This window comes from Oncorhynchus tshawytscha, linkage group LG23 (assembly GCF_018296145.1).
Source record: "Oncorhynchus tshawytscha isolate Ot180627B linkage group LG23, Otsh_v2.0, whole genome shotgun sequence".
Lineage (NCBI taxonomy): Eukaryota > Metazoa > Chordata > Actinopteri > Salmoniformes > Salmonidae > Oncorhynchus > Oncorhynchus tshawytscha.
Window position 1 is genome coordinate 23,270,690 of NC_056451.1, and position 17,403 is coordinate 23,288,092.

General features: G+C 43.2%; 2 protein-coding genes across 3 annotated transcripts; both read right to left on the reverse strand.

Annotated features, from left to right (window-relative positions):
• Positions 1-363: 363 nt before the first annotated feature.
• Positions 364-2,986, reverse strand: LOC112235049 (C-X-C chemokine receptor type 3-like). The gene is made up of 3 exons (XM_042304938.1): positions 2,700-2,986; positions 1,628-1,987; positions 364-1,195 (listed from the first exon to the last, which is right to left on the reverse strand). The coding sequence occupies exons 2-3, from the start codon at positions 1,979-1,981 to the stop codon at positions 419-421; spliced, it is 1,131 nt and encodes a 376-aa protein (XP_042160872.1). The 5' UTR covers positions 1,982-1,987; positions 2,700-2,986; the 3' UTR covers positions 364-418.
• A 1,806-nt stretch (positions 2,987-4,792) lies between these two features.
• On the reverse strand, positions 4,793-8,727 carry LOC112235050 (C-X-C chemokine receptor type 3). Of its 2 annotated transcripts, none has more exons than XM_042304939.1 (3): positions 8,325-8,727; positions 7,330-7,685; positions 4,793-6,877 (listed from the first exon to the last, which is right to left on the reverse strand). In XM_042304939.1, the coding sequence occupies exons 2-3, from the start codon at positions 7,681-7,683 to the stop codon at positions 6,101-6,103; spliced, it is 1,131 nt and encodes a 376-aa protein (XP_042160873.1). In that variant the 5' UTR covers positions 7,684-7,685; positions 8,325-8,727; the 3' UTR covers positions 4,793-6,100. The 2 variants fall into 2 exon arrangements, with proteins under 2 accessions (XP_042160873.1, XP_024259204.2); XM_024403436.2 differs by having other exon boundaries at positions 7,330-7,689.
• Positions 8,728-17,403: the final 8,676 nt, after the last annotated feature.

A 17,403-nucleotide genomic window follows, 5' to 3' on the forward strand; every position in this document is an offset into this window, starting at 1 on the left:
GTCATCCACCAGTCCCCAGACCCATGACCCATGTTACGGTCATCCACCAGTCCCCAGACCCATGTTAGGGTCATCCACCAGTCCCCAGACCCATGACCCATGTTACGGTCATCCACCAGTCCCCAGACCCATGTTACGGTCATCCACCAGTCCCCAGACCCATGACCCATGTTACGGTCATCCACCAGTCCCCAGACCCATGTTACGGTCATCCACCAGTCCCCAGACCCATGACCCATGTTACGGTCATCCACCAGTCCCCAGACCCATGACGCATGTTACGGTCATCCACCAGTCCCCAGACCCATGTTACGGTCATCCACCAGTCCCCAGACCCATGACCCATCCACCAGTCCCCAACTTCCCCTCAAGGCAGGAAGACATACTATATTAGTCATTAGGATCCTCTTCCTACCCATCAGCTCTGGGTGGACTGTACCTGTCCCATGGTTGTCATTGGGTTCAACGTCCCCATCTCCTCTGCTTGGTCAGGTGAGTCTTCAACCACACCTGAATCCCATAGTGAGAGTTTCGGATTGTTCTGCACCCCCTCAACACACCTCACCATATCCAGCACGCGTCGCCGGAAGTTTCTACACAGTCCGAGATGGAGCACTGGGTTGAGGCAAGCGTGCAGGCAGGCTAGAGCGAACGTAACCACCAGACTGTTCTCCAGAGCTGTCCTCCCGTTCTCACAGGACCCAGAAACAGGCTCCCCAGGCCTCCCCTGAAAGGTGTCCACCATTAAGGTGATGTTGTAGGGAGTCCAGCAGAGGAAGAAGACCAGCACCAACACCAGGATGACCTGGACAGCCCTCTGCTTCTGGAGGCCCTGGGAGCTGCGCTGCAGCTGCAGCAGGATGCAGGAGTAGCAGAAGAGCAGCACGGCAGATGGGAGGAGGAAGCCCACTGTATGGTAGAGCAGGCGGGAGACCAGACGCCAGTCAAACCCAGACTGGGAGAGAGACGGGTAGTTGTGGACACACTCCTGTTTGTCTCGTCTGGTGTCCCTCACAGACTCCAGGAAGTGCCCGTCTGGGATGGAGAGGAGGATGGAGAGGAGCCACACGGACAGGCAGCTGGCCTGCACCATCCAGGGCTTCCTGCGAGAGTACATCTGGACTGTGTGGACCACGGACAGGTAGCGGTCCAGACTGATGCAGGCCAGCAGGAAGATGCTACAGTAAAAGTTGATCTGAGGAGAGAGAGAGAGAACAGAGAGACATAAACTTGAGAAAGCTCTTAGCTGGAATGAACATTAAGATGAAACAGCTGTGTTCCTCTTCGGTACTTCCTCTTTTCCCAGAAATGTTGACAGTTTATTATTGGACTCAGAGGAAGAGCCCCTTAAGAGTACATAAACCCTGAGCTGGATTGAATGATGTATTGAAAGTGTATCTGATGACTTAGAAGAATAATAGGATGTAAAAACCCTTCCTCCCCTTCCTATCCAACACTACCCAGCCCTCGGATTTCACAGCACTAGAACCCCCCATCATATACCACACTACTCCACACTAGTCCAAATCCTTTACCCCCTCTCCTCATCCCCAACCCCCAGTTCATGTGTTCATACAGATATATACACTTGCTAGACCAGTCCCCCCCTACCCCCACAAGTCCTTACTGTGAACATGGCTCCAGTGATCTTGCAGAGGGGGGTCCCGAAGCTCCATTCCCCAGTGGCCTGAACAGCCCAGAGGGGCAGGGTGACCAGCAGCAGGGTGTCGGCCAAGCCCAGGTGCAGGATGAAGGTGTCCATCACGCTCCAGCTCTGCCTCCTCTGGACCAGAACCACCAGGACCAGCACGTTACCCACTAGCCCCAGGACCAGCATCAGGGAGTAGAGCATTGGGAGGAGCACCGTGCCAAAACGCACTCCAACGCCATCTTCAGGGGAGCATTCCTCTTTATAAACATAGTCCCCATCGTAGTTATAGGTGCTATTCTCTACAAATATCCCTCCCAGGTCCAAATCCATGTCTGTCTGTAGAGAAGTCGAGAATCAGTTTATCGTTTGGGTAGTACAGATCAATCTATTGGGTTTAAGACAAAAACAATGCGAGCAGAATGTGTGTTGGCGAGGACAACAATTTCCTCTTTCACCAAGTTACACCTAGAGAGATCTGTCTTTAGTCTCCGGTCCTCTGCTCTAACACTGACAAGTTGTGTGAGAAAGAGAGGTATCCCCTGAAGTGTCTCATCTGACAAGGGCCAGAACATATTATATTCATGCTGCTCACATGATTTCCATGTAACCAGACTAGGCAACACCACACACAGCATAGTAAGAGAGGAAAGTACAGTTCCCCTTAAGGGGGATGTCCACTGCACTGCAGACCATCTGACTGGTGCCATTGACACACTATGGGAGCTTGTCTCGTTGTGCTCTGACCACACTCTCTAACCTCTCTGTAGGTATTCTATACATATCAGATTTTCTGTTAAACCAGAAAGACTGTTGAGAGATGGCAAGAGAGAGGGGGAGACAGAGAGAAAGGAAGAGAGACAGAGAGAGAGAGAAGACTTGTCCTGGGAAATGTGGATGCACAGACATATGCACAAGCACACAGGAATTCAAATAGCATGACAGACATAAGCGGAGTAAAGAGAACTTGTGAAGGACAAAGACCACAGACGAGGAGAAAAGAGAAAACACATAGACAGTAGAAGGGGTTTGAAATGAGAAAAATACTTACCACATAAGCCGTGTTCTTTATATAAATAAAGGTTCAATTTAAAATAAAAATAGCCGATCATTCAGTAGTCCCAGTAGCATTGCAGAGACTGGAGACAAACACTGCTCTGTTTGCTTACACTATAAGTAGAGAACAGACAGTTTGTTTGAATGGCTGCATTCCCTGAGCAGGAAAGAGAGAGGACAAATTGAACTAACAGTTCACACAAAACAAAAGTGAAGGAGGTCAAGGGGATGATGCAGGACTTTTAGAAGAGAGGAAGTATAGTCATTTCAGTCCTCTACTCTCACGGTAAGCAGAGTTGTAGAGTACACATGTCACACACCCAGAGAACCAGCGCCAGTATTTTTGGAGCTTTACAGAAGAGAGGTATGCATAAATCAGCTGCCGGTTGTCCGTCAATAACACGTACTTGGCAGGGCTTACGCTAACAAAAGCAGTGACGTGCGCAGTGTGAACTCTGTCGCGAGCCGATGAGAGTGGATTTGACAGAATGTATTGTGTCGATGTTGCAGCCTGGTCTCATAGACAAGACTTAACATAGTAAATGTAAATCCGGATCCAGGACACTTAAATTAGTATCATATGTTATATTTGGGATGGTAACATAAGACAGATGGTTACTTAAGGAAACAATGAAAGTATGGTGGTTGGTTGGGGTTGGTGTATAATGGGAACGTCTAGCAACCCAAAGGTTGTGAATTCAAATCTCATCATGGACAAATGTAGCATTTTAGTTAATTAGCAACTTTTCAAATACATACTACTTTTAAACTACTTTGCAACTAATTAGCATGTTAGCTAATGCTTCCCCTAACCATAGCCTTTTTAGCTAACCCTTCCCCTAACCTTAACCCTTTAATCTAACTCCTAAACTTAACCCTAACCTCAAGCCTAGCTAAGAAAGGGCAAGCTAGCTAACATTAGCCACCTAGCTAGAATTCGTAACACATCATACATTTAGCAAATTCATAATATATTTTACATTTTGCAAATTCATAATGTAAACATTTTGCAGATTCGTAACATATTTTACGTTTAGCAAATTCATAACAATATAGCAATTTTAATTTGTAACATATCTCACGAAATGTGCGATGGACATCCACATATTAATACATACCATACTAAACGTAACATATCATAATACATTGAGCGTCCCAGATTTAAATACAGAGTAATACGAAATGCTCTGAGACCAGGTTGGGCCATAAGATATGTACTGTATGCATGCATAAACATGTTGCTTTTTGTAAGCTAATCTTGTGTCTTCAGATCAGTGAAGGAGGAAAGGAGATGAGATTAGAGCAGGAGGTGTCCTTATTCTAAACTATTGAGATGGACATGCACCACAAATTTAATATAACTGAAGCACTATTCTGTCAGGCGCAGTGTAGCACAACTGCTGCTGGTGTAGCCTAGAATATGCATGCAAACTAGAAGTCTCGCGACACCTCTTGTTTGGACCTTGGCTCTCATATGAAAAAGAGCAGTGCCTAACAATACAGAAGCGGATAAACATTTCCCTCGAGGTAACCGAGGTAACCGCAGCTGCTGATACCAGCAGTATATCTCCTTCTCCATCCCTTCCCAACTCCTTCATTTCTGTTTGCTCTTATCTTACCTTCTCCCACAGTTTCATCTGGTTGACAATGCCTACTACAGTCCTCTCTTAGTAAAACAAACAGTGGTGTATTCAGACGGATATTGAGGACACAGACCCGTGAAAAGTGAACAGGTCACAAAGAGGAATATTACTGTCTCCCTCTCCCACCACATCTGACCAATGATGTCACTAACCATGGCTGTGTGTGTCATCAGGCCTGCCAAAGGCCTAAACAGCCTGTTGCAACAAAGAAATTAACTCAAGCCTGGGATGCCTGGGACAGAGTGGGAAACCCTGTCTCATGCTGCTGTCAGACACGTTAAAACCAGTCAAAAGAAAGGGTAAAAACAACATCGGCCTTCCCCAGAGTGGGTCAATTTACAGGATATTGTGACACCGACTTGAGGATATCAAAAGTGAAACAATTGTTGTAAAAAGGGAAACATAATCTCATTCGTTAATTATACACAGTAATGGAATAATAGAATAACAGGATATACTTGTTTAATATAACATTATAGTTACACAATAGAACAGTAACATATATACAAGTCCTACTAAAAATGTAATATTCTGTGAGAAAATGTTGGGATTTCTTCATACAGATAATTATGAATGAATCGTGAATAGTATTGAGTGAGAAAGTTACAGATATATAAATATCATATTCCTAAGAAAATCCTATGCTCCCCTGTTATTGGTAATGACGAGAGGTTAGCATGTCTTGGGGGCTTGATCTTTGTGCATCTGTAACTTTCTTACTCATCATTAATCACGATTGATTCAGGATTATCTGTAATCATGGTAGCCACTTTAATATAGAAGAAAACACATTCTATTCTTATTTATAATAAAAGTGACTCCAGAATTAAACAATACAATATTTACCATTAATTTATATTCGGCACAAAATAATCTGAAACACAACAAAAACAAACTGCAAACGCATCCAACAAGTTTGTAGAGTCACATGCATGATGTAGTCATTGCGTGCTGGAATTATGGGACCAAATACTCAACTTTTGACTAAATTTAACACACTAAAGTGAATTGGTCCAAATACTTATGACAACTTCTAATAGGGGGACTAGATACATAAAGTGCATTCATTTCTAAACAGTAAAACTGATACGTATGAAAACACCCTCAAATAAAAGGTGACATGCTGTAACATCGCCTAATATAAAACATTTGATTTCAAATCCAAAATGCTGGAGTATAGAGCCAAATAAAATGTTTTAGCTTCACATTCCAAATAAATATGTAGGGGAGTGTAAAAATCTAAATGTATGATGTATGTGTCTGCTGAGAACATTGTTTACTCTAAAATCCATTACATTCAGTGAAGTGCTCTGTAAAAATAATAATACAATAGATATAGGTTTGAAAAATTAATGCGTAAATCTTTCCAACAGATTCTACAGAGCCGGACGACATCGATAGGTAAAACAAAACGTGAAGATCAGACAACCCACTGACTTTATACAAATATACCTTTAGTCTGAGCGTTATCCATTAAAGTGCAATTGAAAGAAAGCAGTCCTCATAAGGGGCTTTCTACTATGCATGTCTTTCTCTCATGACCCATGTTACGGTCATCCACCAGTCCCCAGACCCATGACCCATGTTAGGGTCATCCACCAGTCCCCAGACCCATGACCCATGTTAGGGTCATCCACCAGTCCCCAGACCCATGTTACGGTCATCCACCAGTCCCCAGACCCATGACCCATACAACTTCCCCTCAAGGCAGGAAGACATACTATATTAGTCATTAGGATCCTCTTCCTACCCATCAGCTCTGGGTGGACTGTACCTGTCCCATGGTTGTCATTGGGTTCAACGTCCCCATCTCCTCTGCTTGGTCAGGTGAGTCTTCAACCACACCTGAATCCCATAGTGAGAGTTTCGGATCGTTCTGCACCCCCTCAACACACCTCACCATATCCAGCACGCGTCGCCGGAAGTTTCTACACAGTCTGAGATGGAGCACTGGGTTGAGGCAAGCGTGCAGGCAGGCTAGAGCGAACGTAACCACCAGACTGTTCTCCAGAGCCGTCCTCCCGTTCTCACAGGACCCAGAAACAGGCTCCCCAGGCCTCCCCTGAAAGGTGTCCACCATTAAGGTGATGTTGTAGGGCGTCCAGCAGAGGAAGAAGACCAGCACCAGGGCCAGGATGACCCGGACGGCCCTCTGCTTCTGGAGGCCCTGGGAGCCGTGCTGCAGCTGCAGCAGGATGCAGGAGTAGCAGAAGAGCAGCACGGCAGATGGGAGGAGGAAGCCCACTGTATGGTAGAGCAGGCGGGAGACCAGACGCCAGTCAAACCCAGACTGGGAGAGAGATGGGTAGTTGTGGACACACTCCTGTTTGTCTCGTCTGGTGTCCCTCACAGACTCCAGGAAGTGCCAGTCTGGGATGGAGAGGAGGATAGAGAGGAGCCACACGGACAGGCAGCTGGCCTGCACCATCCAGGGCTTCCTGCGAGAGTACATCTGGACTGTGTGGACCATGGACAGGTAGCGGTCAAGAATGATGCAGGCCAGCAGGAAGATGCTACAGTAAAAGTTGATCTGAGGAGGGAGAGAGGGAGAGAGAGAGAGAGAGAGAGAGAGAGAGAGATAAACTCGAGAAAGCTCTTAGCTGGAATGGACATTTCGATGAAACAACTGTGTTCCTCCTCTGTACTTTCTCTTTTCAAAGAAATATTGACAGTTTATTATTGGACTCAGAGGAAGAGCCCATTAAGAATACATTATCCCTGATCTGGATTGAATGATGCATTGAAAGTGTATCCGATGACTTAGCAGAATAATAGGATGTAAAAACCCTTCCTCCCCTTCCTATCCAACACTACCCAGCCCTCGGATTTCACAGCACTAGAACCCCCCCATCATATACCACACTACTCCACACTAGTCCAAATCCTTTACCCCCTCTCCTCATCCCCAACCCCCAGTTCATGTGTTCATACAGATATATACACTTGCTAGACCAGTCCCCCCCTACCCCCACAAGTCCTTACTGTGAACATGGCTCCAGTGATCTTGCAGAGGGGGGTCCCGAAGCTCCATTCCCCAGTGGCCTGAACAGCCCAGAGGGGCAGGGTGACCAGCAGCAGGGTGTCGGCCAAGCCCAGGTGCAGGATGAAGGTGTCCATCACGCTCCAGCTCTGCCTCCTCTGGACCAGAACCACCAGGACCAGCACGTTACCCACTAGCCCCAGGACCATCGTCAGGGAGTAGAGCATTGGGAGGAACACCGTGCCAAAACGCACTCCAACGCCATCTTCAGGGGAGCATTCCTCTTTATAAACATAGTCCCCATCGTAGTTATAGGTGCTATTCTCTACAAATATCCCTCCCAGGTCCAAATCCATGTCTGTCTGTAGAGAAGTCGAGAATCAGTTTATCGTTTGGGTAGTACAGATCAATCTATTGGGTTTAAGACAAAAACAATGCGAGCAGAATGTGTGTTGGCGAGGACAACAATTTCCTCTTTCACCAAGTTACACCTAGAGAGATCTGTCTTTAGTCTCCGGTCCTCTGCTCTAACACTGACAAGTTGTGTGAGAAAGAGGTATCCCCTGAAGTGTCTCATCTGACAAGGGCCAGAACATATTATATTCACGCTGCTCACATGATTTCCATGTAACCAGATGAGGCAACACCACACACAGCATAGTAACAGTGGAAAGTACAGTTCCCTTTAAGGGGGATGTCCACTGCACTACAGACCATCTGACTGGTGCCATTGGCACACTATGGGAGTTTGTCTCGTTGTGCTCGAACCACACTCTCTAACCTCTCTGTAGGTATTCTATACTTATCAGATTTTCTGTTAAACCAGAAAGACTGGTGGGAGATGGCAAGAGAGAGGGGGAGACAAAAAAGAGAGAACATTGGAAATGTGGATGTATGGGTGCACGGACATATGCACACAAACACACGAAACATGAAAGACATACGCGGAGGAAACACATGGACAGTAGAAGGGGTTTGAAATTAGAAATGTACTTACCACATAAACCGTGTTCTGTAGTTAAATAAAGGTTAAACTAAAAATAAAAATAGCCGATCATTCAGTAGTCCCAGTAGGATTGGAGAGACGGGAGAGACTTACACTATAAAAAGCCAGTATATAACAGACAGTTAAATTTGAATGGCTGCATTCCCTGAGCAGGAGGGAGAGAACAACTTGAACTAACAGTTCACACAAAACAAAAGTGAAGGATGTCACGGGGATGATGCAGGACTTTTAGAGAGTTAACGCCTACCACAGCTTCCGATTGTCGGTCAAGAACATGTACTTGGCGGGGCTTGCGCTCACAACAGCTGTGCTGTGCGCAATCCGAACATAGTCGCGATCTGGCAAGAGGGGATTTTGTCGGAACGTGTTGTGTTGCAGCCTGGTCTCATAGACAAGACCTAACATAGTACATATGTAACGGATGTGAAACGGCTAGATTAGTTAGCGGTGCGCGCTAAATAGCGTTTCAATCGGTGACGTCACTTGCTCTGAGACCTTGAAGTAGTGGTTCCCCTTGTTCTGCAAGGGCTGCAGCTTTTGTGGAGCGATGGGTAATGATGCTTCGTGGGTGTCAGTTGTTGATGTGTGCAGAGGGTCCCTGGTTCGCGCCCGGGTATGGGCGAGGGGACGGTTTAAAGTTATACTGTTACATTGATGCTGTTGATCCGGATCACTGGTTGCTGCGGAAAAAGGAGGAAGGTCAAAAGGGGGGTGAGTGTAACGGATGTGAAACGGCTAGCTTAGTTAACTGTGCGCGCTAAATAGCGTTTCAATCGGTGACGTTACTTGCTCTGAGACCTTGAAGTAGTGGTTCCCCTTGCTCTGCAAGGGCCGTGGCTTTTGTGGAGTGATGGGTAACGATGCTTCGTGAGTGTCAGTTGTTGATGTGTGCAGAGGGTCCCTGGTTCGCGCCCGGGTATGGGCGAGGGGACGGTTTAAAGTTATACTGTTACATTGATGCTGTTGATCCGGATCACTGGTTGCTGCGGAAAAAGGAGGAAGGTCAAAAGGGGGGTGAGTGTAACGGATGTGAAACGGCTAGCTTAGTTAACTGTGCGCGCTAAATAGTGTTTCAATCGGTGACGTTACTTGCTCTGAGACCTTGAAGTAGTGGTTCCCCTTGCTCAGCAAGGGCCGTGGCTTTTGTGAAGTGATGGGTAACGATGCTTCGTGGGTGTCAGTTGTTGATGTGTGCAGAGGGTCCCTGGTTCGCGCCTGGGTATGGGCGAGGTGACGGTCTAAAGTTATACTGTTACACATATAAATCCGGAACCGTGACACAGAAATGTGTATGACATGTTATGTTTGGTATGGTTAGATAAGACAGATGGCTACTTAAGGAAATAACTCAAGTAAATGGTGGTTGGTTGGGATCGGCTTATAACATGAACGTCTAGCAACCCAAAGGATGTGAATTCAAATCTCATCATGGACAAATTTAGACTTTTAGCTAACTACTTTTGAGCTACTTTGCAACTACTTAGCATGTTAGCTAACCCTAACCCTAGCCCTTTTAGGTAACCCTTCCCTTAACCCTAACCCATAGCATAGCTAACGTTAGCCAACAAGCTAATGTTAGCCACCTAGCCACATAGCTAAAAATCATAACATATTTTACTTTTGCAAATCCATAACATATTGTATGTTTTTCAAATACGTAACATATAATAGGATTTGCAATTGTTAACATATAAGAGATGGGTGATGGACATCCACAAATGAATACATACCATACGAAACGTAACATACAGTATCATCCGGCCGTGATTTGGAGTCCCATAGAGCGGCGCACAAGTGGCGCCGAGGTAGGCCTTCATTGTAAATAAAAATGTGTTCTTAACGGACTTGCCTAGTTAAATAAAGGTTAAATAAAAATCAAATAAATAAAAATCATACTAAATGGAATGCTTCGGAACATACAGAATAATACGTAATGCTCTGAGACCAGGTTGGCATATATACTGCTGGTATCAACAGCTGTGGTTACTTCGGGGGAAACTTGTATCCACTTCTGTATTGGTAGGCGGCGCTGCTATACATATGAGCTCCAAGGTCCAAACATGAAGTGTTGGAGACAGTTCTATTTTGCATGCTTAACCTACCGTTCAACCGTGGTAGTTGTGCTACATCGGGGCCTGAGAATAGTGCTTCAGTTATAATAAATTCGCGGAGCAAGTCCATCTCAATAGTTTAGACTAAAAACGCCTGCCCTAAATCTCATCTCATCTCCTCCTCTGATCTGAAGACACAAGATTAGCACCGAGGTAAAGTTAGTTTCAGGTTGTATATTCGACGGATATTTGCCTGTAGTTTTTCTTACATCCACCAACAGCAGTTAGGGACCGTCAACATAGTGACAAATCAACATTTTCAAAATTCAATAGCTCTTTAATCATTACTCCTAACAATTTCAAAATTGGTTGTAGCTAACCCGATGGCATAGACACACATTGCACACCCTGTAGTTTGTCCATTTTCATCTCACATGGTTTTACATTAATTTTTCAAAATGTTGAAAATGTTCAATAGCTCTTTGGTCATGTGATCTGGTGAATTCAAGCACGTTTCAGAATGTCCACTCAGTGGGCCTACACATTGCACACCCTCGAGTTTGTCCATTTTTATCTCACATGGTTTTACATGCATTTTACAAATTTTAGAATTTCAATAGCTCCTTGGTCATGTGACCTGGTGACTTCAAACAAGGCTCAGAATGTCCACTCAGTGGGCCTACACATTGCACACCCTTTAGTTTGTCATTTATTTTTATATATATATATATATATATATATATATATATATATATATATATATATATATATATATATATATATATTTTGATCTCAGATGGTTTTACATAAATTTTTCAAAATGTAGAATTTCAATAGCTCCTTGGTCATGTGACCTAATGACTTCAAACAAAGTTCAGAATGTCCACTGACTACCCTTCTATATTGCACACCCTTTAGTTTGTCCATTTTCATCTCACAGGGTTTTACATGAATTTATAAAAATGTAGAATTTCAATAGCTTCTTTGTCATGTGACCTACTGAACTCAAACAAGGTTCAGAATGTCCACTGACTATACCTTCATATTGCACACTTTGATGTTTGTCTACTTTCATCTCATGCTATTAGACTTAAAATCTGTAAGCTTTGCAGGTCTTCATTTTACATGGGTGTTAACATTTTTTTTAAAGTCAACAAATGTTCCATCCTCGCAATAACTATCTTTCACATGGACACTGAAAAGATCCGCAAATGGCTGTATGTGGTATGGATCAAGGACAGGAGAGGCGTTCAAACTGAGGTGCTTAACCTGATAATGACTTGATATTTGAGTGCATTCACAACAAGCCACCTGCAGACAACTTACAAAATGCAATATTGCATTTGAGGGTTTGTTTTTCTGACATAAATAGTTATTTGATGCATGTGTTGCGTGGTTCGTTCTGCGTTGTGTACTTTTAATTAGGACGCTGCCACAACTGAAGGTCTGTTAGTGGAATTATTTTTATTTGTCCTGCACATGAAGAGACAACACACGTTATGTTAACCCTTGGCGCAGTCCTAGCTCTCAGGCACCTTGCTAGCCGAAGGTCAGGCAAAAGAGAACAATAAGGGGATACGGAAATACAGATAACCCGCGATGGACCAAACCAAAATATACAAAACTTTTACAATCACATGTATGTACAATATTGATATGAAAAAGTGTTTGTACACCAAAGAAAAACATGGGCTATGCAGCTGTAATTAAATAACAAAATATACTGAATTATTATTATTATTATCAAATTATTAACATCCCCTCTTGACCTGACCTATTTGAATTGGTCCTTGTGTGCAACTTGGTGCATGATCTAGGGGAACAACATCACACTGCTACATTCACCCTCACTGTTTTACACTAGATTATAGGCACAAAACACATTACCTCGAAGGTAACAAAGCAAAGAAAGAAAAAAAACATTTCACACCCCCAGGGCGACAGAGTAACCCAGTGTAGTCCCTTAATTCTAGACCCACAAATGGTCGATCAGCTGAAAAGCTATCCCGTGAAGGATTAGGAAAAATAAGGGGTAGCTAATCCCTTATTCAACCGTATATGAAAAATGCCATATACATTTTATGCCGATGGACTACACACAAAGTTACATGAATTGTCAAGTATATTAGACAAACCCACAAATCATTCTAAGACACACTTAGATTACTACATATATATTTTTAAAAAATTAAAGGAAACAGAGAAACCTGGAACTGTTTCATTTCCTGTGTAGACATAGTTTGGATTAGTCTATTCACTGGCTTAATAAATCTACCTAGTCTAGTCCGAACACCCTCACCCAAAAACCTAGCAGGAACATCACAGACAGCACTAACCCTGCTCAGAGGTCTGACCTCAGGATGGGGAGTACTACAGATCCGCATATCCGGAGCCAGCACACTTTCAGTTACCGACTCAACACTAGTAGTGTCAGACGACTGATCAGAATCCTGGTAGATTGTCACAGACCACACTGACGAAGCATCTTCAACCAAGGTAACATCATCTGTCACAACATCATCCACACTGAATGGAGTTTCGCAATCAGAACTCTTGTAGGCTTTGGGGATATCTCTCTGGTCCACTTCTGCTGAGCACACCTCACTTGAGGGGACTTCATACAGTTGTTCCACCTCACTTCCATCAGCTGGGACTTTACCATCCTCTTGGAGTATCCTCCCAGAAGACTCAGGAAGGCCTGCTACCCAGTGGACAGTCCTGGCTTCACTCCCATCCATTTGGCTGGACTCTGCAGACATCTCAGAGATTGTCACCACTCGATAGAGATCCGAGACCCTCAGGTTCCTCCCACGAAGGCAAAGGCAGAAAGTTGACTGGCATAATCAGGTTCCTATGCACAGTTTTGATGCGTCCAGTGGTAGGGTGTTGGATACGATAGGAGTTGAGTGAGCTGTTCTTCGCAACCACTATGTACACCACACTCTCCCAGCGATCAGCCAGTTTCTTCTTGCCCCTCTCCCCCTTGTTAGCAAGTAGAACTCTCTCCCTTCTGCACCGAGTGACCCTTTGACCGTCTGTTGTAGACCTCGGCTTGTCAATATAGAAGATACATGACTAAAGGTTATGCAATATGGGTGTATATCCACTGCATGCTTCTTAGATGTGTAATTGACATGACCAAGGAGCTATTGCAAATTTGAAACTACGAAAAATGTACGTTAGACCACGTGATTTTACAGTACACAAACAAGAGTGTGCAATATAGAAGGGTAGTCAGCGGACATTAGGTCACATGACCAAGGAGCTATTCAAATTCTACATTTTTATAAATTAATGTAAAACCATGTGAGATTAAAATGGACAAACTAAAGGGTGTGCAATGTGTAGGGCCACTGAGTGGACATTCTGAACCTTGTTTGAAGTCACTAGGTCACACCACCAAGGAGCTATTGAAACTTTACATTTTGAAAAATTCATGTAAAATCTTGTGAGATGAAAATGGACAAACTAAAGGGTGTGCAATATAGATGGGTAGTCAGTGGACATTCTGAACCTTGTTTGAAGTCAGTAGGTCAGATGACCAAGGAGCCATTGAAATTATTTATGTAAGAAAAAGTTTGTACTTTGTTTACGCTCCCTAACTAATTCAACTTGGAATACAAAATGCTGCTCACATTTCCACATGTTTATTGGCTTTGGAAAGCATATTAATGTCCAAATCGTGAAAATAAGACCTGTGCACTGTTGTGCGCAATTTTTCCAACATCATGACATTATTTGTTGTCTGTGGCTCAAGTGGTTTGAAAGCTTTTGAGGTTTGAAAGCGTGACTTGAAAATGTCTTTACCTCGGTAAGATTAGCCTACTAAAAGCAACAGGGTTATGCATACATACATTACATATCCTATGGCCCAATCTGTTCTCAGAGCATTTCATATTATTCTATAAGTAATTCTGAGAGATGCAATTTAGTTTGATATGTTACATTTAGTATGGTCAGTTATAGCCTACAGTATATACCGATACTTTTTTACAGTGTTGTTCTCTTTTCTTTCAATCTGACTGGACTGCGTCATCACTGAAAACCCTACAGTGGTTGGCGTATGCCGCTTGTGGAATGTGGGACATGTTGTTTTTAAACAATTAGCAGCGGGGGAAAAATAGATTACGGTAGGTTGTCATCTTTACTCGCACACTGTGCTCGTAAATCATTTTATTTTTAGGGGCAAATGCGAGTGAAATACTCGCACTGTAGAGCCCTGCTACTGTTCAAAAGTTTGGGGTCACTTAGAATTAGTTTTGTTTTTGAAAGAAAAGCCATTTTTTTGTCTATTAAAATAACATCAAATTGATCAGAAATACAGTGTAGACATTGTTAATGTTGTAAATGACTAGTGTAGCTGGAAACGGCTGATTTTTTTATGGAATATCTACATAGGCGTACAGAGGCCCATTATCAGCAACCATCATTCCTGTGTTCCAATGGCACGTTGTCTTCGCTAATCCAAGTTTATAATTTTAAAAGGCTAATTGATCATTAGAAAACCCTTTTGCAATTATATTAGCACAGCAGAAAACTGTTCTGATTAAAGAAGCAATAAAACTGTCCTTCTTTAGACTAGTTGAGTATCTGGAGTGTCAGAATTTGTAGGTTCGATTACAGGCTCAAAATGGCCAGAAACAAAGAACTTTATTCTGAAACTTGTCTGTCTATTCTTGTCCTGAGAAATGATGATGGCCTTCTAGGCAGAGTTGCAAAGAAAAATACATATCTCAGACTGGCCAATAAAAATTAAAGATGGGCATAAGAACACACACTGGACAGAGGAAGATTGGAAAAAAGTGTTAAGGACAGACAAATCTAATTTTGTGGTGCTTGGATCACAAATAAGAACATTTGTGAGATGCAGAAAACATGTAAGGATGCTGGAGGAGTGCTTGATGCCATCTGTCAAGCATGGTGGAGGGAATGTGATGGTCTGGGGGTGCTTTGATTGTGGTACAGTGGGAGAGTTTTACAGGGTAAAAGGGATCTATCACTCCATTTTGCAACGCCATGCCATACCCTGTGGACGGCGCTTAATTGGAGCCAATTTCCTCCTACAACAGGACAATGACTCAAAGACCCTCCAAACTATGCAATAACTATTTAGGGAAGAAGCAGTCAGTTGATATTCTGTCTATAATGGAGTGGCCAGCACAGTCATCAGATCTCAACCCTATTGAGGATTTGTGGGAGCAGCTTGACCGTATGGTACGTAAAAAGTGCACATCAAGCCAATCCAACTTGTTGGAGGTGCTTCAGGAAGCATGGGGTGAAATCTCTTCAGATTACCTCAACAAATTGACAGCTAGAATGCCAAAGGTCTGCAAGGCTGTAAAAATGTACACTATATTATGAATTTGCAAAATGTATGATATGTTATGAATTCTGGCTGGGTGACGATCATAAGCTAGCTTGCAAATGTTAGCTAGGCTAGGGGTTAGTGTTAAGTTTAATTTATAATTTAACAAGGCAAGTCAGTTAAGAACAAATTCTTATTTACAATGACGGCCTAGGAACAGTGGGTTAACTGCCCTGTCAAAGGGCAGAAAGACAGATTTTTACCATGTCAGTTCAGGGATTTGATCCAGCAACCTTTCGGTTCCGAGCCCAAGACTCTAACTCCCAAGACTCTATATTCCTTTAACCACTAGGCTACCTGCCACCTCTAGGTTAGGTTAAAGGGTTAAGGTTAGGGTAATGGTTAGCTAGCATGCAAAGTAGTTGCAAAAGTGCTACAAAGTAGTAAGTAGTTGAAAAGTTACTAATTAGCTAAAATGCTAAAGTTGGCCGTGGTGAGATACAAACTTGCAACCTTTGGTTGCTAGACATTTGCGTTATACATAGTTGCAAAGTAGCTAAAAAGTAGTATGTAGTTGAAATATTGCTAATGAACTAAAATACTAAGTTTTCTGTGATGAGTTTCAAACTTGCGCACCCATCCACCCTGACCAACCACCCTTAAGTAACCATCTGTCTTATGTACCCATCAGTTGCGGTCGGTGCCGTTGAAGATGAGGGAGGACAATTTTGACTTTTCATGAGAATAGCTTATTTCTATTACAGTATATTGGATGACTGTCATTCATATTCCTTTCATCCAGTTCAATGTGACAGTGATAGGTTTAGGCTACTACATGATTCTCGAATTTTCCCTATACACATCATGAGGTTGCTACAACCTAGCCTATGAATGAAAGTTTACAACGTAGGTGCACACAGGCCGAGATCATGTTTTTAGGTGACAGACAGTGACACATGGACAGACGGTGACACATTCAATATCGCCTTGCACACTCTTCTTGCCTGCATCTAGCTGATCTAGGGTCTAATCATTACTCCAACAGTTGCAAATACCAGTTTATATTAGACAAATATTGGCTAAAATAACGTCATAGTCAGCATAGCTAATACTAGAACTAACATGTTAACCTGCTACAATCATACAGTCAGTAAGCAGTGTAGCAGTTACCGCAGCGAGCCCTGGTGGCAATAAATTAGTAAAACCAAAAGCTTACCTTGACTTGGAAGAGTTCCAGTGTTGTGTTAGATAGTCATCTCCAGCTAGCTAACATAGCATCCCTCTATTTGAGCAGGGTGTTTGAGTAGGCTAAACTAGCTCGCTGCATTTGCTAGCTAAGTAAGTGAAACAGAAAGTGATTAAAACAATCTGGAAATCTCTTTCTCTTGTTTCTCCTTCATTTTGGAAGAAATTAATTTGTTCAAAACTGTGAAACTATTGTCTTACTCTCTCTTTGAGTCAACTACTAACCACATTATATGCACTGCAGTGCTAGCTAGCTGTAGCTTATGCCTTCTGTACTAGATTCATTATCTGATCCTTTGATTGGGTGGACAACATGTCAGTTCATGCAACAAGAGATCTGATAGATTGGAGGATGTCCTCCGGAAGTTGTCATGATTACTGTGTAAGTCTATGGAAGAGGGTAAGAACAATGAGCCTCCTAGGTTTTGTATTGAAGTCAATGTACCCAGAGGAGGATGGAAGCTAGCTG